General features: G+C 38.4%; 1 protein-coding gene across 1 annotated transcript in view; it reads left to right on the forward strand.

Moving 5' to 3' along the window:
• The window catches only part of MLIP (muscular LMNA interacting protein), an 82,313-nt gene that overhangs the window by 23,049 nt on the left and 37,963 nt on the right, over positions 1-21,301 (forward strand). The window contains exon 2 of the mRNA XM_054279054.1: positions 20,008-20,166. Within this exon, the coding sequence (XP_054135029.1) occupies positions 20,008-20,166 (159 nt within the window). The remainder of the gene's footprint in view (positions 1-20,007; positions 20,167-21,301) is intronic.

The following is a 21,301-nucleotide window of genomic DNA, read 5'->3' on the forward strand; positions in this document are numbered from 1 at the left end:
TATTACCAACATATCTAGACAGCTTTAAAGAAAAAGAAGAGACCTGTAATGGTTTCTATGATGTTGGAGTGCTGCTCTGCAGCAGAGTGTTCTACAGGAATGGTGCAATATGGTATGTAGTGCTTTGTATGGAATTATGCATCAACAGATAGTATAGATGAGAAGAAGTCTGAAGCTGATCACTAGGTGATCTTTGGTTTAACCAAGACCTGTGTTAATGAACCAAGCTTTGTTTTTCTTAAGAGATTCTGCACCCCAAAGGAACAAATATCACAGTGATTTTGTGGTTAGAAAGCTATTTGCTACTATGTCACATTCAAGGTATAGTTTAGCATTTGCCTACAAGTTGTGGGGACTGTATTAAAGAATATGGGCTCATTTGCTTTCCCTTTCCTCAGTGTCATGTCCTTGTCAATTTTAAGGCTATTTGGTTTAATTTAAAATTGTCTTTCATTGCAGTACTTACTGCATGGATCAAGTATGTTTTTGGGAATGCCTTTAGAGAATTTGGATTTGACAAGGTGCAGTGATATTTATACACATTTATGTACATTGAAGCATGCAATGGATTATTTTTTGAGATAACAGACAGATCCTGAGACTATTGCATTTATATTGGTATTCTCTATGACTAGAAATGAACTTGGCTGGCTGTCATAAAAAAAACTTCACTTCCATAACAGGCAAAGAAATATAATTGCTTTTGTAGATTTGCACACCATCAGCTCAAGGGCTCTAGTGTATTTTATCACAGTTGCAGTTGACTGATGGAGATTAACCTCATGCTAATCACTGTAAATGTAAAACCTTCTGTCTCAGATGGTGCTTACTGCAAAGATCACAGATGTAATTTTTTCATATAAACAATAAGGGTTTTTTTAGTTGTTTAGAAGCCTTTGTAAAATCTGACAAACTAATACGTGACTTCTGACCATCTATAATATTTATGGTGCACTTTCGGTCATACAAGATATACAGCTCCTAAATTTGGGCAGAAAACAGGAAATATTTTCCAAGTTGACAGCATTTAAACCCTTTAAAGCATAAAATTTGTGAAGTAATGATATTGTTAGCATTTTTGTAAGTGATTCTTCAAATATTTTACTCCCTGTCATGTGTCTTGCTTAATGAGATGGATATTTAAACCAAAAAGAATAATACCAAAAAAGATTGTTATTCTGGAGACTCATATAAGGAGTAAGATATAATGTATATTTTACATTTAGTTCTGAATTGAACAAAGTAATAATATCTAGCCTTGTTAATGCTATGGTCTTGTGTCTCATGTTTTGGGAGGATCTAGTGCAGGATTAGATGAGGTTTCCATGGCAGAATATAACCCAAGTCCACCCTGTGCTTTCTTTTCTCTTTAGAGATAGTAAGAGCAGCACATCTGACCTCACATAAGCAATTTCATTAAAGTACTCTGGAAAAAATTTAATGACATTTCTTCACTGGAATCAATGAAAATCTCAGAGTGAAAATCTCAGAGGCCACTCTGGTCCCAGAATTTCCATCCCACCTCTCCCCTCCTCAGCACTCATAACTGGTTTGGGCAGATACAGCACTACCTTGTCCCCCTGTGGTCTCAGAGAGCCATGGACACACTGGTCAGGGTCAGGGGCTGTGACCTGGGCACCTGCTGCCACCACTGCAGGCAGTGTTCACCAGAGCCCGTGCAAGTGGGAATGAGCTACAAAGGACTGGTCCCAAATTGCTAGAGATTTAGGGATTAGTCTTTCCTGAAGGTGATACTGGGGCCCAGAAAAGCTGCTGTCATGCATATGAGTGTTTCTAAGGGGTGTTTTTATTTTATGAAGGCTGGAAAACAGTAGTCAGGCTAAAATGATGCTTAGAAAGTTTTTTTTTTCTCCTTTATTGACAGTGGAAAATGCACCGTATCTCTTGCATAAGTGTTTGCAGTGGTCTTTAATAAAATCTTCACTGGGAGAAAACCAGTAAAATGATTTCAAGGTCTCCTATAGGTAATCAGACATTTCTGTTATACTGCCATTATTGTATTACTAGATGGTATATGTGGTACTAAATAAATGAGGCATTTTCATAATATTAAAGCTATTAGAATATTCAGCTGCAATCACTGCCAGCCTTTTATAGTGTCTACATTGGCAGAACCTTAGTTTGCTTGTAATGCTTGAAAGTTTATTACTTATTCATCAGCATCCTAAATTAGACAGCCTCAGTATCTCAGCTCTCTGTAGCAGGCCATGTTGATTAGTGTTTCTAGAAAGATTTGGCATAAGTTAGGTTGATGCTGGCAGAGAGAGGTGGGTAGCATATGTAGTGCATTATCACCATACGTTTTCAGTGTTGACAGGAACAGAAGGAAGCTGACATAACACATCTTGATAAGTAATACTGCTGTTACCAGTGTCACTTTTATCACCAGCCATGCAAAACATTGACCTAGGACTCTGATTTGATGTTAAAATAACATTGGTGTGTATTGACATATATATCACATTGATTTTGTCATGACATTTCTTGGCAGGAGTATTACTGTAAATTGCTTCAGTTTACTTGTTAGTGTTGCCCTTAATATCTGCTTCAGAAGGCAGTAGTTATTTTTGTGCTTTTTTTCCCCCCTAGTGACAAAGATAGTACTTATTGGTTTGGATATGAAATGTTTATAGGTAACATTTTCAAATGAGGGGTGGTCATAAAATTAATTTCATTGCCAGCAATTCAAGTAGTGAAAGATTCAATATCATTCAAAGATTTTTTTTTTTCAGAATACAGATCCATTTTTGATAATTCCATCAAAATTTGGTGTCTGGAACAGCATACTTTTTCTGTTAAAAATGGAATTTTACTATTACTTACATAATGTTTGATACATCTTTAAGATGTGCCAATCATTTGATTGCAATTTAAAAATGATTAGAGGTTGCTGACTTCTGAATGTGAATGACTGGTATCAAAATACTAGGCTGATCTAGCAGAGGTACTCTGGAAAACACTATGTTGCAAATTGCATAACCCTCCAAAGTACAGGGATTTTGGGGTGACATAACTGGTATGGACTCTGAATGGGTGGTGGGAACCTGAGCTGTGAGGCATTTGCTTGCACAGGTTCATGATGACAGCGCTCTAGATCTCACTGGAGTTGATTTGGCCATAGACTTTTATTTTCACCATGCAGGTACCGTGGGAGTGTACAGAAAGTGTGGGGTTTTGTCTAGGGCACAAACAACTCAGCAGCACACATCTGCACAAAAAAGATCTTTTGTCAGAACTGAGAGTTGCTTGCTGGAACCTCTGAGAGATGAGAGGTGGGATCACAGTGGCTCTTAGTCCCTTGTTGCCTTTGCAGGACTCATCTGCAGGTGCTGTGCGGTGTTTTGTTTGTGCAAGTAATAGGAGCCTCTTCAAGCCAGGTCTCATAAGCTCTTGGAGGTCTATTTCTCACCCAAGATAGCTCAGCTACCTTTGGAGGCATAAAATCAGCAGGATGGCTTCCGTTGCAGTGTTGGAAACAAAAAGGTTTAATAAAAGGCAAAATAACAAATTTCTTACAGGGAAAAACCGAGCCAGGTGCAGGAGGTTCTTGCTCCTAGTAAAACACCTCACAAAAGTAATTAGTTTCGTTGTTCTCTTCTTTTTCTAGTAAATTGCCCAGGTGGGACTTTTTGTCTCCAGTCCAATTGGCTATCCTTAAGTTTGAGGTGAAGTCCTCTAGGCCTATGAGGTGGCTTTTTCACCTAATCGAGGAGAGAAACTTCTGGGCTTCTTTCCTTTTTGAGGAGACAAAGGATAGTTTTGTCACTCTGTCAACAAGGGGCACATTTCTGTACATGCACACAGGCACATCCCCTCTAAAGCTTGGAGGGCCATGTTTGAAGGAGAGGAGACACCACCATGCTCCATCTGGATGGGAGCCACTTTGGTGTGGAGGATGAGTCATTTGGCTAGCACAGAGCTGTGCTCTGCTTATTAAATTAGGTGACGTGTTACACAATTAGCCTCTATTTGCACGGCTGGTGACCCAGACTGGCTCAGGTCTCCCGAGCTCTGGAGCTTAGGAAGGGATAATTTGGATCTATCTGTAGTAATCACCCAGGAAAGTTGTGACCCTGGAGTGGTGGAGCTGCCTCGGGGAGCCATCAGGAAAAGCTGCCTGTGGAAAAGCACCCGAGCCCCGGCCCTTGGACGCGGTAAGGCCCTGACACGAGCCCTGGGGAGCAGCTCCCCTGCTCGGCATTCTCAGCTGTGACTCCTTCCAAATTTAGGCCTCTAACGTAGGGATCAGTTTCTTACGAGAATGAGGCTGTGAAAAGTGCCCCTGTGGATCAGCCAGAGTGGTGCAGAGTCCTGTCTCAGGCTGTGTCTGAGAGCTGACACCCAGAGAGCAGTGGCACAGAGGGGCCAGCGTTAGAGCTGAGCTCACATCTCCCCATTTGCCGGGCAATTACTGTACTTCATCATTAGGCACAGAGTATGTCAGTGAGTTTCTCCTAATGAAAGTCTTTTGTGTTTATTAACTAATTGAATATTCATTGGGCCAGAGCAATTTAGGGGACCTGAATTGTCCTTTCCCTTCCCATGTCCTGATCAACACCTATTCCTTAGCTGCTTCTACATTGCCCTTAATGTAAACTATTTATATGGATTTTTTGGTGGAATTTCTATGTATTTGTTAAAAGAATCCCTCTTTGTTACCTTTAACTAACCGAATATTTTAACTTTTTTCCCCTAAAATATTCTGATTTTTGGCTTCCCCCCACCCAATGATTCAGTTTTCCTGAGAAAATTTCAAGAAGCTTTAAATGTTTCTCTGCATTCTGAACAGAATTTGTGTGTTTGAAAATCTCTTACATTTGATGTCAAAATCTAACAGCAAACCAATTCTTGGTGAATTTTTGTGCACCTTCCTTTGCTGCTACATGAATAAATTACATTCTTTGCATATTCTTCAAAGATGTCATGCCTGTATTTTATTTTAGTTTAGATTTCATTTTTCAATAATTTTATTGTCATTTTTTAATATTAATAAGAATGAAAAAAGTTTTTGCATTGAACTAGCTCTCATTAGGCTCTCAGAAGTTTGATAATTTAGTGAGTGAATTTTTACAATTCCTGGAAAAGTGTGCAGTCAATGTGAACAGGGAAGAAACGTGAAGCTTTACCAGAGGGTTTATCTACCTGATCAGTTGCAGTGATGGATGCAGTGTATAAGAATTCTTTCCCAGAATATACTTTCTAAGTGTGTGTTTGTGTAACAGATGTTTTAAAGTGGTGACAGCAAAGGAAAAAAAAAGAAACAAAAAAAGCAAGATAAATATATTAGAAGCGAAGTAGAATTCAATGTTGCTGGCTAAGAAATACTGTAAAAGAGTTTTTCGGGATGTTTCAGCCTTGTTTTACCTGTTATGAAAGGCCACATGACTGCAAATGCTTGACTAACATTCAAATAAGTCATCCCCTGTTAGCAGAGACACATTCTCATGCTACCCAGGGAAGAAGTAATGGTAGGCTATTTAAATAAATCCATTTGCACCACAGTATTTTTTTTATTTTGCAGTTGTGGATGTCCAGCAGTCCCTAGATGATTGATTCACTATCTGTACCTCCACTGACAGATAATAACCTTTAAAAATAGTCTTGCAATCAGATGCACACGTTCCAAGAGAGATGAACTAAATTTGGATGAGAAAACAACTTCTGAAGTGTGCCCCATTGGTAATTAGGGTTGAAACAAGCTGATAGTTTAGAATTTGGTCTTCTGAAGTGATACAGCATAATTCTTATGGAACTGCTCCTTTCATTAGTCTTCACGGAATGAAGTGTATTTTTAAGTAGCAGGTGCAAATGCATGAAAGCCTATTTTATTTTTATTATGATGCAATCTCAAAACCACTATAAAATCTTGCTCAAGTCTAATTTTTTTCATAAAAAAATCCATTAAACTGTAGAGTTTCATGTGAGCAAGGCCTAGTCTATTGTTATAGGACAAGTGTATAGTCTGCTGTTTACAAAAGCAAATCCCAAATTCTTGACACTTCACCTCCACCCACATAACATTCTCCTCTCATTTGAGCACACACACACACAAAGACACACACTCACTACAGAAACCATGCCAAAGCCTCTTAATCCTGAATGCTCTATTCAATGTTTGAGGTTCTAGTAAATTGGAGTGAAAATGCAATGACTAAGAAATATTTTATGTCCTATGTAGCAGACAAGGAGTTCTTAAACAGACCTGATTTTGTTTTTGTAGCACAAATCACTGTCTATAAACCTTTTTGGCTGTTGAATTTTGCCAAGAACAGCTGTGGGTCAGTACAACCTTACATCTTGTGTTTATTTAGCATTAGTGAGGAGCCAAACAAAAATGTCTGCCAATTGCTTCAAATCTGTGACTGTGTGCATTTCTCATATGCATTGTTTTGGAAGAAGAATAAAGGCTGATGGCAGGTCAGATGTGCAGATCCTTCACCTGCAGCTTTCTGGCTTGTTTGTGACCATCAGGTGCTGCAGTGGCTCTTGGCTGCTGGCAGGGAAAAGGCAGGTTCCAGTGAGTGCTGCAAAACAAAACCTGTCGCCTCACAGTTACCTAAAGCTCCTTCCCTGCTCCACAAATCCTTCTTCCAAGGCCTTAGTGTCAGGATTTTTGAGTCAAATGCTTCTCCAGCTCTGGAAGGTTGCAACCCCATTTTAACATTCAATAACTGTGTCTGACAACTCTGACTAGGAAAAGACTTTAGCAGGAGGAAGGTTTCAACCTTTGGCAATCTGTTTTCCAATGCTAATGGTGGAAGATGTCTCTCAGATCTTATTCTGAAAAACACATCTGAGAAAGAGACATCTGAAAATTGTCTGGTAGCTGGGTCATTCATCAGCACTGTAGGAAACATGGGGTGAGTTTATTCTTGTCATTCAGAGAGACATTTTCAAAAGTAGTTCTGTCTCTCCATTCTGGTGCTTTCATCAATTATTCCCTCCTGGATTCAAGGCACCATCCAGATAAAATGAATGAAGCCAAAAGTTCTGTTAAAAGGTTTTGTTCAAGCAAACTGACTTTTTTAGTGTGGGAGAAAATACTTAAATGAAAAATTTCTGGTCCACTGCAGAACTGCAAAGGAGATGGGATCTCCTATGTACAGTGGTAATACAGAGTCTGTTGAGGCAACATGCAACAAAACACAGCATCTGACTTCTACCAAAATTAAAGGCAACCTTTTCAATTAGTGGAATTTCATAATCTACTAGTATATTTTGTAATTTTCTAAAAGAATCTTTCTTGAAAAGCAGTGTAAAAGTAATTTTTTTGGTACAAGAGGTCTTTTAAGTTACTTCAAAAAACAACTTCATTGATTTCCTTAAATTTTAAATTCTTTTCTTCATGCTGATTTCTGGCTAGTTAACAAACAAGACCTTACAGGCAGGGCAGATGCAAAGTCAGAGACTGGAGCTGGGAGACAAGCACTACATGAGGGAACAACTTCTTGGGAGAACACCTCAGTGGTTACACTTTATTTAGAGAAGGGGTGTTTGAGGGAAGAGGGCTGGGCTTGTGGGTGTATCTGCCTTTTGCTCCTCTTGGGTGCCTGAGCTCTCCCCTTGACCTGTGTTCTCTGCCCTTATCAAAACCTCATCTGGATACCTGTTGCAGGACTGAGCTCCTCCTCATCACTTTTTTCCTGAAGAAAGAGCTGTAGCCAATAGGAACATAAAGTCCAACATTATGAAAAAGAATTTGCCATAAATGGTACAGCAGTGCCTTTTTTTCTGTAAAACTGAATGTAGAATATTGTAAAATAATCCAAAGATTTAGTGAAAAGTGTGCATAATTAAAATTTTATTGGATTACCAATACATTGCTGTTAGGATGGTCTTGATACATGACCTAAAGTTTCAGGAGTTTTAATTTTTTTTTTTTTATTTGAGACTCGCTATGCTTCTGTGTAATGTAAACTAATTAAACTGTTCAGAAGACATTGATTATGAACCTTTCATAGATTGTGCCTTCTGCAGGAAGGTAGGAGAGCTTAATTAAAAATGCTTGTCATTTCTTAATATTGTTCACAGGACATATAATCTCTGGGATAAAGAATACTTGCAAGAGTCATTTGCTGATGCAGAACAAGGACTTTTATTAAGTCCAAATCTGTTTATTATCTGTAAATCTTCTAACTTGTCAAAACATTGGATGAAAAAGTAATGCATGAGTTATAGGGTCTTTTCTGTTGAATTTAAATGAAGGATATATTTTTGATGTCTGGTTTAATGATCCCCGCTCTTGAAAATTAAAACTATGACTGATATCTCAAACTAACAAACTGATAACTGAAATGCTTTCACTTTTTTAAACCTTATATTAACCTCCTATTTAACTTAATTTGAATTTCAGTTTCAATCTTCATCCAAGATATATTTCTTCCCTTTTCAAAGCAAAAACCAAGTTCAGAAACTCAGAATCATACTTGTTTTCACTCAATTCTTGGGTGAAATTTGACTTACTTCAAGTAACTTTAAGAAAAAATGGTCCAAAGTTATTTAAAAAAATAGTAAATCACCATTTCTTCTGCAATCTTGTGAGATTCTCCTCAATCCAGACATTTTAGAGCACTGCAGTAAGCAAGTGATGTTTTCCCTGAATCTGTCAGCTCTGCTTTTGGGAGATTGCAGATTCATCTCCCATTAAGGCAAAAGGAGCAAAGGTCTCTTTGAATGGCTGCAGAATTTTGGGCTCTAAAGCCTAGAGTTTGAAGAAGAGGGCAATGTGTCTTTAGCTAATAGAAAACACAGCGCAAGAGAACCTAGACTTATGGATGCTCCTAACATCATTTAAATGCTAAATGTCCTTTACAGGAGGAGGGACAGAATGCATCCTATGGAATGTATGTCAGGAATGTCACTTAATGCACAGCTTGAGGGTAATCAGTTCTCCCTGGTGGTGAGGGTGGTTTAAGAATCTTATGAAACATGCTGGAATTACTGCCAGGACCAGCCTTGATTGTACTGAGTTTATTTTGGGGTATTTTAGGAAATATAGGCTTTGACCTATTCTAAGGTGACAAAAATATTTATAAAATCTCTGATATTGTAGTTCTGTCAGTAAATAAATTCAATTGCTTCTTTAAACAATCTAAAGCTATGATTATTACATTCATGCCTTCCTCCAATTTCCTAGGATGAAGATATAACATGACAGTACAAATATACAGGAATTAAGTACTGAGCCTACATTGTTTCTTACTACCTGCCAAAGTGTTTTCCATTGCATTGCCACCAATACTGGAAACTTCTGAAGAAAAGATCTGTAGACAGCATGTAGATTTTTGTTAATTTCAATTAGGTCCCTTCTCTTTTTTATAATCCTTTGAGCCTCTGATCCTTTTAATTAGTTTGTAGCATCTGTGCATGTGTGTTATTTACACATTTTCAACCGAAACACCAATGTAATTTTTGTAACGCTGATAGGATTTTGCTTAAATTCGAGAGACTCTTCTTTAGAACCTAGGCATTAGTAGCATACTTGGTCTTCAAGTGTTTTCTCACTTCCCAGATTTGTTGTCCAAAGAAATTATGCTTATTCTTGGTGCAAAATGTACAGTCTGCTGTTCTCCTACAGTTCTTCTATTCTTTCTCCTACACTCTAAAATATCTGAGGAATGGTACATGACTGTATTTAGTGAATTACTATGCCAAAGCGGAAAAGTAACATTTTTTTTTAGTGAGACAAAGTCAAGCTTATATATATATAGTGTAAAATTATTTAATGACTAAAAATAAAGTTATTTAATTGGACCAAGTGTAACTATTCTTCCCAATGGATAAAGTCATATAAAAATGACCCTAGCACTGTCAAACATGCAGTATTCTTGATATCTGGGAAAGCTCAAGTTAAATGTTTAAAGACAGCTGCTTTTAAATGATTAACACAGAGAAGAAAACAAGATTCTAAGTTTATTATCATGCCCTCCTGTGAATGTGCAGAAGAAGCCAACAGCCATTCAGCTTTACCTTATTGTTTGCTAGTAGCTGAGTGCCAGAATAATTACTCTTTGTAGCCAGCATTCTTCTGGGCCCACACAGACCTACTCAGAAAATAGCTCATTAAAAGGACCTCTGAAAGTCCTTGCTGAGAAGGGGAAAATATGACCTCTTCTTCAGTTTTATCATAGACATTTCGTTGCTGCTTTTTTAATGTTCATTTTCTATTTATCTTCCAACTGTGCTCTGCATACTACAGGCAGCAGTCTGCAGAAGGAGGCATCTGAATTATCCACCCTCTGAGTTTTATTATTAGGGGACAGGTAAGAATGCTTGTAGATGAGCTTGTATTGATTATTCCTTAAATGCCTGGCACAGGTGACTGTAAAGGGTGCAGCTTCTGATGGGAAGCCTATTGCTGATAATACAAGATGAAATAATCCATTTCTTAGGGATTAAAATATTAACTGCCTTCCCCTATGTGTGCTTTGTTTAAAAGCTGAAAATGTAGCAACAGATATTTCCAGAGTGCTCTGTGTATCCCTAATGTGCCATCAATGAGAACTCTGTTCTCTTCTTTGTGGAAAGGAGCTGAGGAATAGGGGCTAGCTGGTATTACAAGACTTTCACTGCTGTCTGCTGACATGACAGTCGAAAAAAAATTATGCCAGATTAACTGGAAGCCCTCAGTCTGGGCATATGTGAAGTAGATAAAGACTAAGGTTTTAATTTGCCTGTGTTGAAATCTATGACAGCATTGCTTTTCTTTTTTCAAAATACCCTTTTCTGATTGATAAAAAATCTTGTTAAATCCAGAGGCCAGATGGCTTTTTGAATCTTGGAAAACATATTTGAGAGTATTTCACAATAATTTAGTGAGATAATACCAAAACATGGAAGATGTGCTAATATCTGTCATTGGTATGTGGGTGGCAGTTGTATTTGCCTTTTGAAAATTTAACACAACTCGTTATTAATATTCTTTGGATCCCAGCTCCAAAAATATAGTTCCTCAGCAGTACCAGTGCCCAGATACAAGCTGTAGCAGTTTGGAAAAGGAGATACCTATTGAAGATGTGATTCTTATTTTAAAATAATAGTAATAGCAGAGTCCAAACACATGAAAGAATCTGTGCTGCCAGAAGCAAATCACATCAGCCTTTACTTTCCTCCTGCCAGATCAACTATTTTTAAATGAATATTTACTTTCCACTTAAATAAAACTTGTCCAAAACATTTTAACTCTCAAGATCCCTTACTTTCTACAGTTTTAAAAAATGAAAACATTTTAATAAACTAAACTGAAAAAGCCATCAAAAACTTAAATGTGTTTTTAACAAGTTTCCTTTAGCTGAGAACAGATAGCAGTAATAAAAGCGGAATATTAGAGGAAAAGGAAACTTTTAGGAAATCAGAAAGTCAAAATGAGGAGACAGTAGTCAGTGGAGACATGCATGTAGTAGCTGTAGGTCATGTATGAGCATATCACTGCATTTTGGTGTTTGGATGAGAGCAGCTGGAGCTGGTTGGTTGTGTCAGGGCAGGAGGTAATGACAGGATCTGTTAATCTGGGGCATGGGAATGGGAACATTAAACCTTACAGAGGTAGCTGCAATCTCTGAGGGGGGAGTGTTGGAAACTGCCGTCTGTTTCTCCTGGAAAGAATTTTCTTTGCTGAAAATGCTGGCAGTGAGAATGAATTTGAACCTGAAGCTATAGTCCTTTGGGTTAAAGGACAATTTTTCTTAGAGTAAATGCTACAATTAACAGGTGACCATGGTACAAAGGGCCACGGTTGTTCATTCCTTCCTGTCAGACTTGGGTGACTGGGGTGTTCACACTGTGCTGGAGTGTTTTGGATAGGGTTGTACCTGGGGAAACACAGAGAAAATGCTGTTGTGAAACAAATGATGTTGTGCTTGCCAAAATATTGCTGAAGTGCTCTTGCTGACAGCAGGTTTGCCCCAAAGCACTGAGAGCCCTACATCCAGCATGTCCTCCTGAGGGTCCGTGAGGGATTTCACACACTGCTGTTAACCTGGAGGAGTTTGAAGTGTAACTCATCTGCTGAAGTGGGGCTGTACCAGTCCTTCAGTTGCATCTAAGCAAACCAGCAAAGCACTGCTTCAAAACTGAGCAGAAACCTGCACAGGTGGGAAATGCTCAATCTCATCTGCTGTATCCAAATCACTACCAAACCTCAAGGGAGGTAAGACCAGGTACCTTGTGCAACTCATGCAAGCCAGAGAAGCACATATAGAGATGCAAAAATTTCTAGTTTCTCTAATTGGAAAATTAGCAGTCTAGTCACAGAGTTATAATGTTATTAATTCCCTTTTCCCTGACAGGAACAAGTTGAAGGAAGCACTTCTCAAAAACAACATTTATATGAGCCCTTTTTCTAGTCAAGATATTAAGAGAATGAGGCTGTTGTTCTTAAAGCAGATAACTTTTCACAGGGTGTGTTTGGTTACTGAAGCAGCTTTCTCAAACCCTCATGCACTAACTCGTGCCCAGCTGGAGGCACAGCCCTTTGTGCAGAAGTAGAAGGATTTACTACTGTGCCTTTGCTTTCTTAGAGAGTGAGCTGTATGTGTAATCCTGCAGTCTTTGTCTGAGTACAGCAGATACAGGGGGAGTTCAACTTGTTCATTGCTGATTCCAGTGTGTCCTGGGGGTCTTGGGCTGATACTTGGTATTCTGAATTTATTATTTATTTTGTGTTCAACTGGAGACCACTAATCCCCTGAGTTTATCCATTTGGGAAAGACTTTTGTGCACTACCTCTCACACCCTCTCTTCAATCTGTTTTCTCTTAGCCCCTCCTCATTGTACAGTTCACCCAAGTGCACTCAAACTCTCATGTGCATGGGGCTTATATAAAGGTGTAGTCTAGGTACAGACATACACTTACAGTCCAAATGGTCCTACTGTTGCAGCTCAATGGTCTCACAGTTGAAAGCAACCTAGACAACTTTCTCTTTTCTACCTCTTTATTTTCTATGTATTGTTATGGAAGCTGCCAGCATCTGCAGCTGTTTGCAGGAAGGTGGATGATGGTGGTGGTGGGGCTTACCCAGTACTTTGGGCCCACTTGAAGCTATTTTACTGTCTTTGTTCACAGTTTATTTGTTCCTCCTTCATCTGCCAGCACATCCTATATCTAAATGTAATGGTGTTTGATATGTTTTATATATGCCAGATAAAACATGTTCTTTTCTTGCTCTGTTATCCTTAATACCAGCACACAAGGTTACATTCCTGTAGTGAGTAACAACTTATTACTAATGATTTGTGCTTGTAACCCTAAGGCTCCTATTCCACACTTGCACTTTCAAGGCTTCTGCTATTATCTTGTCCTTGTACTTTTGGAAGCATCTTTTAAAATCCCTTGTTTTTCTTCAACAGCCTTCAAGCTATGATAGCATGACATGTAGTATTAGCACGTATATATCCTTTTTCTGGAGTCACTCTGTAGTTAATCCAGTGTACAAAATTAATGGTATAATGGTCTGCTAGGAGATTAGCTCAATTGGTTAAAGCAAATGCTAGGAATGCCAAGGCTGTGGGTTTAATCCCTGGCCACTCACAACACAAAAAATGAGTTGAACTCATTGAGGATGCAGTTTTAAACACATGGAGGGATAAGTGGAGGCACAGCTGTGATGCTGGGCACCATTTGCAACAATGCCACTGGTGTGTTCCCAAACTTGCTCTGCAGTGTGTTTTTGGAAGGAGAACAGCAGAGATGCTCACCTGTGTTGGCAGCACCACTGGGCTTGGTTCTCCTCAGGTGTGGCAGGCAGGACTGGCAGTGCTCAGGGTGTGGTGGCACAATGTCATGTGAATTGGTGGCACGTGAGCCCCAGCTCTGCAGGGAGGGAGCTGCTCTGGCTGAAACCCCTCTGCCCTCAACCACTCAGACATTTTGTGACACCAAAAGGCAAATGGCTGATGTGGGATACTATAAAATTGAAGTTCCTTCCTAGCATGATCCCACAAGACTGATGCCTCAGCTCTGACAGATGTAAGGAGGGATTTATTTATTCTCCCAGTGCTTGATTTCAAGCAACACCCTCTTATTGATAGGCACAGCTTTTGGGAAAGCACAGTGAGAGGAATTATGTCAAATAGATTAATGAGAACGTGCTTTAAGGTTGCTGTGAGGGTGACAGCAGCATTTTTGAGACTGTCTTACAGGGCTGAAATTGCAAGAAACTTACAGGAAAAAAGAATAAATTATAATTTTCAATTTCTCACTGAGTAATCAAGTCAGAATTGTTGAAAAATGGACTGGAAAATGGGAAATCTTTTTGCCTCTGTGCTATACTAATGTGACTGACCAGTTTGCAGCCTTTTTTGTTGGGCAGAGGTATGACATTGCATAAGCATATATTGTATATATCAGTTTTTAAATGTATCTGTTAATGTGCTAGTATGAATGCTTTACATATGAAGGCATAAGTCCTATGACCTTCAAGGACTCCAGTTTTAAGGCAGATATTTTTCTTTATCTGCAGGCACTGGATTTGATCTGAAGTCTCACATTTCCCAGGAAGCCTTCTGACAATGATCAAGACAAAAATATTTGATAAACAAACCATGAACATGTTAGACAGCACCAGTTTTTTGTTTTGTTCGGATTTTAAAAAGTTTTCTTTTGCCTTAAAACTTTTTTTTGTCAGTCCTTGACTGCTTTCTGTGGAAGGCCAGATGGCAAGTCTGGCCACACTAGGGCAAAACCAGCAACAAGATTTCAGCTTAACTTCTGCTTGTTGCACACAGCAAAATGAACACAGGACAGCCAGAGGGAAGTGGTGATTCCCTGCTGAGGGAGAAGCCAGGGGCAGTCTGGGTGTGGCACAACCCAGCTGTGGTTTTGTACATGGGTGATGGACTAGGGCAGCTTGGGATGTTACAACACAGTGTTTTGACTTGGGAGATGTTGCTTCTTAGGAAGTTTCAGAGACTGAAAGCAAATAAGCAGTTTAAGGGTGCCAGTGACACTAGAAATATAATTTAAAGACCCAGATCATCTTAGGGTCGAATATTTTATGACCATTTAGTCACACTGCATTTAATTAAGTCAAGTAAGCATAACAGACAAGGTATTTTACTTGCCCTTAGCAAAAGGAGGAAATTAAATTTTATTTTTACTTACTTTTCATCAAACTTAACTGCATATGTGTAGAGCAGTATCAAGGAGCAATTACAGTTGTATAAAGTCTGCTGGGCTGAAGAGCTAATTAAAATGATGTTTGAAAAAAACCACTTAATCTGAATGAACTCTTGCATTTTGAATAATAGATTAAATTTTTTTACTATTATTCATTTGCTCTTTCTAGTGCTTTTCACATATCACACATTAATTTTCAAAAGATACTTGTCTGCATTTGTGTGTGTGTTGATGTAATGAAAGAAGCACAAATGATTTGCTGAAGGTGATAAAATGGGCACATCATAAAGCTTGGGGAAGCTTCTGGGCCACAGTTATCCTGGGAACTTTGGCACAAACTTCTTGACTGTAATTTCGTTCAGGACCTTTGGAATGGGTTTAGCTTTTTCCTCTGAAGTTTCACAGAGAGAAAGTTGGTGTTCAGATGATCATCTGCTGCTGTTTGTAAAAGGTTTTAGAAAAGCCAGAGCTCATTACACAATAAACAGCTAATCCATATTAGCTTACTGTGATAGCTGTAACGAGTCGGGATATGAAGACAGGCTGAAGATTCTTACATCTCATTCACTGATAATTCCATCTGACTAGATTTTTTTTCTATATTTTTCTCTGTCTCGAGGAGGAGGCAATGTCACTTTGTGGTTTGACTTTAGTCTGAACATAGAAAAGGAGTTTAAGGAGAGATTACAGATCTCAGACTGTGTTTTTGGATGGCCCCTCTCCCTAGCTGGGTGAATGGTGTTAGCTGTGCTCTCTCTGAGTGTCAGAGCTATATTTATCACTCAGGAATTGTGGGCATGTGAATTTGTGCTCTGACCAAAACAGTGCTTCAGTCAACATGTTTCTATTTCATTATGTGCACACTTGTTATTTTGCTATTATTTACTCATAATTTCCTTTTCTGTCCTTTAAACAAATAAATATCTTCAAAGGAAGAGCTAGATATTTCGAGAATGAGGTTTTCTCAGAGTGTTGTTTTATTAATAGAATGACTTACATTAACAAATCAGTGGAAGAAGTGCTAACGTGACCCAGCATATTGAATTTCACTTTAGCAATCTGTATTCCAGAAGGAAGTCCTGAGAAGCAATCATTGACAATAGAACCTCTATTTAAATTACAAAATAGGCAGCATGCTGAATGCATATGGAGCATATGAGAGATTAAATAGAAGTGTTCATTTATGTTCATAAGGTAACCAAGACAATAAAAATGGGCTCTACAACTAAGGACTACAGAAGCTGTGCTAATGAAAACAATAATTAATATAATTTAAGTTACTATACCCAGGGCAGCTGTAAATTGATGTTATTAATTATACAACAAACCTGTTTGTAAATTGATGACATAGGAGCTCATGGAAGTCATCTAGAATAAATTTTTTGTTTTGAAGCTTTTTGGCAATATATTATGAAGCTGCCCATAGACACCAATGGATATATATAAAGGTTATTTATATTAAACTCTACAATTTCTATTCTTCAAAAAACTAGCTAATGTGAAGGCTGCAATTATAAACAATCTGGTATTTCACGTGCATGAGATTGATTATATAATATAAACCAGAATTCCTTAGTTATTGAATTCAACAGATGTCACATTTGGTATTTTTCTGCCCCTGTAACTGTATTGATTCAAGTGAATTCCAGCAGCAGGAAATGTATGATATTGAATTACCTCTGCTGCTACTACTGATTATGAAGGAAAGATGATAAGAAGTTTAATATATTTTTAAAATATACATTTGAATTTGAAGCTTTTTTCTTTATTGTTTACCTCTATATATCAGAGTGGCTATTAACAGATGTAACGAAGTGCTGGAGGTCCAGCCTGTTCATGTCTTTTCAGTTCTTCAAGGTTAGAAACATCAGCCAGAGAGAGAGATATGGTAAATAAAATGAGTATATAAAAAAGGTATAAAAATCTTTTTTCTAAATGAAAAATTAAATTTTAAAATGTCAGTGTATTTTTACTTATTTTTAAAAAATATATATAAAATGAAAATAAGTACTTAAATATAATTTAAAGCCACAAGTATTTCTCTTTTGTTTTCCCTCAGTGGCAATGGTTGTGTTTTCTGGCTAGTCATGTGATATTTGCTTGTCTGGGTTTCTGTGAAGCAGCTTAGATTGCGTGACCAGTTTTACCAGCTGGAAGTACCTGTTTCTCAATTGCTGTGGGTGAAACTAAGAGGATCACAGTCCTGTCACTGCTCAGTGCAGTACCTAGCAACTTGAAACTGTCTGAAATGCAGTAATTGTAATTGCTTGTGTATGCTTTCTAAACTTCAAGAAAATAATATACACTAGTGGAATATAAATAATGCCATGATTTAATGGCATCTCCCACCTGAAAAAAAAAATCTTGTTTCCCTATTTGAATGTATTTTCCAATCATAATTTTAGCTTGCAAGCAATTTTGGTGATTATTTCCACAATGTCTTTAGGCCAAAGATGGTAAGGTGTTCTGTAATTTTTCCACCAAAGCAATAAAATGGGAAGTGCAGGGTAAGACACATACAAAATAAGGTGGTATCGAGATATCTCCATTACTGTGCAACAGCCTGGAGCCTCTAGTCTAATTTCTTGTTTGTATTTCCTTGTTACAAATGTGCAAATAAAATAATGGGAGTTTAGCAATGCTGACACATTATATTGGAATTTGCCATAAATCTGTTTGTGTTTGGGCTTGCTATTGCACACTTATTCCCTTTCTTCCTTTTTCTTTTATAAGGAATATTTTGCCCTCTGACTTAATAATGTCCAGTGATACAGAACAGCTGCTGTCAAGTGTCAAAACAAGAGCATGACTAAAGGGTGATGTAGAGGGGGAAAACGTTTTTGAAGACTACCAAGGTAGTCAAAGTCGTCAGCTGCACTTCCTAATTAGAGAGAGAAGATGAAAGCAAAGCTACAGGTCTTCAGGAAGGCAAAGGCCATCTCTAGCTGATTTTAGTGCAGGCCCAGGCAGGGTGCAGTGAATGGTGTCAGCTGTACAGAAATCACTAATGCTGATGTGATGCTCCTGCCTGTGTGCAGGTAACCCTGCCCCTTGAAGGCCCCTTGGGCTGGAGGCTGCATCCCTGGCTGTGTCCTGGGGAGTGGCAGCTGCTCCCTAGGGAGTGCATCCTTGAGTGCTGATGGCACTTGGCTGGCTTTTATCAGGTGCAAGGACTAAGTGTTTATTGTGCTGGCTAATAATAGTCAAAAATTGTGTTGGTCTGTTATGAAAAGCAATGATCAGACTGAAGTACCTTAGCTCCTGAGAGAAGGACAGAGCTGTTGTTTCTCCTTCACATAAAATAACATCCTGAGCTCCTGGCATGATGCAGCATTTAGCTGTTATTCTTTCACTGTTGATTCAGGCCGTGCATTTTTTGTTCCAGTGCTTGGTCACTTGTGTGAAATGGAGGGGGAGGTAAAAGTAGGAGAGCACCTTGTACCTGCACACTTGGATGTGTCTGAGAGACCACATTTGTTCCAAACTGTAGAGGAAAGAGGAGTTGGCTGCATTTCTACATATAACCTGCCTCTGTTTTGCCCAAGCACTCCAGGAGACAGCTGTTAGTAGAAGTAACTAATATTTGCCTAGAGTTTTTTAGAACTAGAAATCTGTGTCCATCATTTTAATGTTCCAGCCACAAGATGATCAAGTAATGTAAACCATAATTCTGCTCTGTTCCATAATTGCTATTTGCTTATGGATGCAAATTACAATGAAGCATAATGAGATTCATAGCTCTTCAATTAGTTTCATTTTAAACAAGCAAGCAAGCAAAAAAAAAAAAAAGAAACAGCGGAGGCAATAATCATATTTTCCTGTATGATTCAATACAGTTCAACCCTCTGCATATTAGACTTCATTGAAAAGACAATTAACAGTCATAAGATTTACATAAGATATAACAAAGAAATATCAATCTACTTCATAGTTTTGAATCAGAAAAAAGAATTTTTTACACCAACAAGTCATGGGAAAGTCAGCATGTCAGGTTCAGTGGTTTGGGGTGTGGCTCCCTCTATTTACCTGGTGCATGTGCAGTTCCAATTCCTGAAATCTGGCTAAGCAATTGAGAGCTTTACCATGATGTGGACTTATTCTTTTCCCTGGTCCATCTCCTGTGCAGGGGATTCAAGTGAACAGAGAGCACTGTGATAAAATCAAACATTTAGGTGAAAATGCCTTCATTTACCCTCTCTTGTCTTTGTGCATTCAGGCCCTATATACACAGTCCTGCTGAGAGGGCAGCAGGGGGAAGGAGAAAAAAGCAGACAGACAAACAACTAGTTAGTATAGGTGGCTGGGAAGCCCAAATAAAATGGAGAAGATACTTAAATTGCAATTTATTTCTGATATTGCTCAGAATTAGCTGCATTTACATTAGAAAAGGTGAACATATTTTGCTTTTTTTTTCAGAGCAAAAGGTTTTCCAATTTGGTTTTTATTAAGCAAATACTCTAGGGGCTGTAATTTGCCCAGATACACTGGTATAATTGAATTTTTGTTCTACTAAAGTGGAGTTAAACAAAAATAAAAACAGCCTTGAAATGGATTAAATATGGTTTCCTGATTTTGTTATAGAAAATGGAAAGAATAGCAAGCTAACAAACAAAAGTTCTCCTGTCTGCTGAGCCACCAATAGAATATAGAGAATGTTGGTGATTATAACCAAGGCAGTGTTTTGTCTGTTAAATAAGGCTTTAAAACACAATTAGCCAGTTAAAAACCCACACCAAAACAACTACAGGTAAAGTTAAAAACAGACATGTAAGTTATATAGATTCATTATTTCATGTTATTCGTATCATCTCAACTCTGATAAAAATTGCCTTTATTTGGATAAAGAAGTTGAATTAATTTTTGTTTTGTAGGTCTCTTCTCAAGAATCTGGGACCAAACCATTGACCTTCACATTCGTACCATCCATTGGACAGCTTCCAACCCATTTTGAGGTTGTGGATATCTCTAAGTTCCTTGTGACAATTCCAGAGGAACCAAAGGATCTGAGCAACCAAAAAATTGTAAATAAGGTAGATTTTTGTTTGCATTACTTTTTCCACTTCTTCAGAAGATAAAGAAAATTTTATTCTGAGCATTGCTGAACTGAAGCCCTTTCCCTTGAGTGGTTCCTTGGCTTGTGCTTGGTTTAATTACCAAGATGTGGAATCATTGTGCAAGAGAAGGCGAGTATCTGCTCAATAGCTTGCTTTGCCTTTGCCAGACTTTATATTGGAAGGAAACCCTTGATCATCTCAATTCTGTGCTCTGTCAGTCATGCAGTGGCAGACGGGGATTCCTTCTTAATCTTCATGACAGCAGGGGTGGTGTGCAAGGAGTGTTATTACATGGAAATGGACCAGGAGTTGTTCACTGGATCCTGATTTCAGCAAATGCCAGTGCTGTGGCTTCCAGAAAGGTGCCAATTCCTTTCATAGCTGCATAGTAATGCATCAAAGTGGAAGCAAGCTTTTGATTTTTGGAAACTTTTTCCTGTGATTTCCTGCAACAGTGAAGCCAGCAGGACAGCATTCCTGGCTCTCCTTCTTTTAGTCAAGCCTTTGTTTGTTTCTTTCCTGCCTCACAACACTTAATGTGTTATTTTATTCCATGCTGCTTGGAAGGCTACCCCAATCCTCAGGTTAATGTTAGTGCTTATGGCAATTCTGCTTTTGTGTAACAGCTCTTTCCCTGGGACATTGCTGGGGCTGCAGTTCTGGGTGCTTTTCCCTGTAATAAACTTTTTGGAGGAGTTCACAGCCCTCTGACCTGAACATATTCCAGCGTTTCAGTGACCTATCTCTTGAAAAGGGGTTAGGTCTGGGCAAAGGGTGGATGTATTTGTAGAGACATTCACTGAAATATTATCCCCCGGTGGTTTAATGAATTAGTTACATTTACAGCTGCTCAGTATTGGTTTTGTTATAAGTAATGCCCAGGGTAAAGCAGAATCAGGTCATCCTGTGTTTCTCTTCCCCATGTGTTTCTCTGTAGACAAAGGAACCCTTTCTGGCAGTTGATGCAGTAGTGAGGCCTTCATAGCACAGATTAGTCCCTCTTCTAAAATGTCTAGAACCTGAACAATGTTTTGACAACCAGCATCAGATAATTAAAATAACACTGTCAAACTCGTAGTGCTACTATCCCCCTTTGTGGTCCAATATTTTT

This window comes from Melozone crissalis, unplaced genomic scaffold (assembly GCF_028551555.1).
Source record: "Melozone crissalis strain CALT ecotype California unplaced genomic scaffold, PUWL_Pcris_2 ptg000027l_1, whole genome shotgun sequence".
Lineage (NCBI taxonomy): Eukaryota > Metazoa > Chordata > Aves > Passeriformes > Passerellidae > Melozone > Melozone crissalis.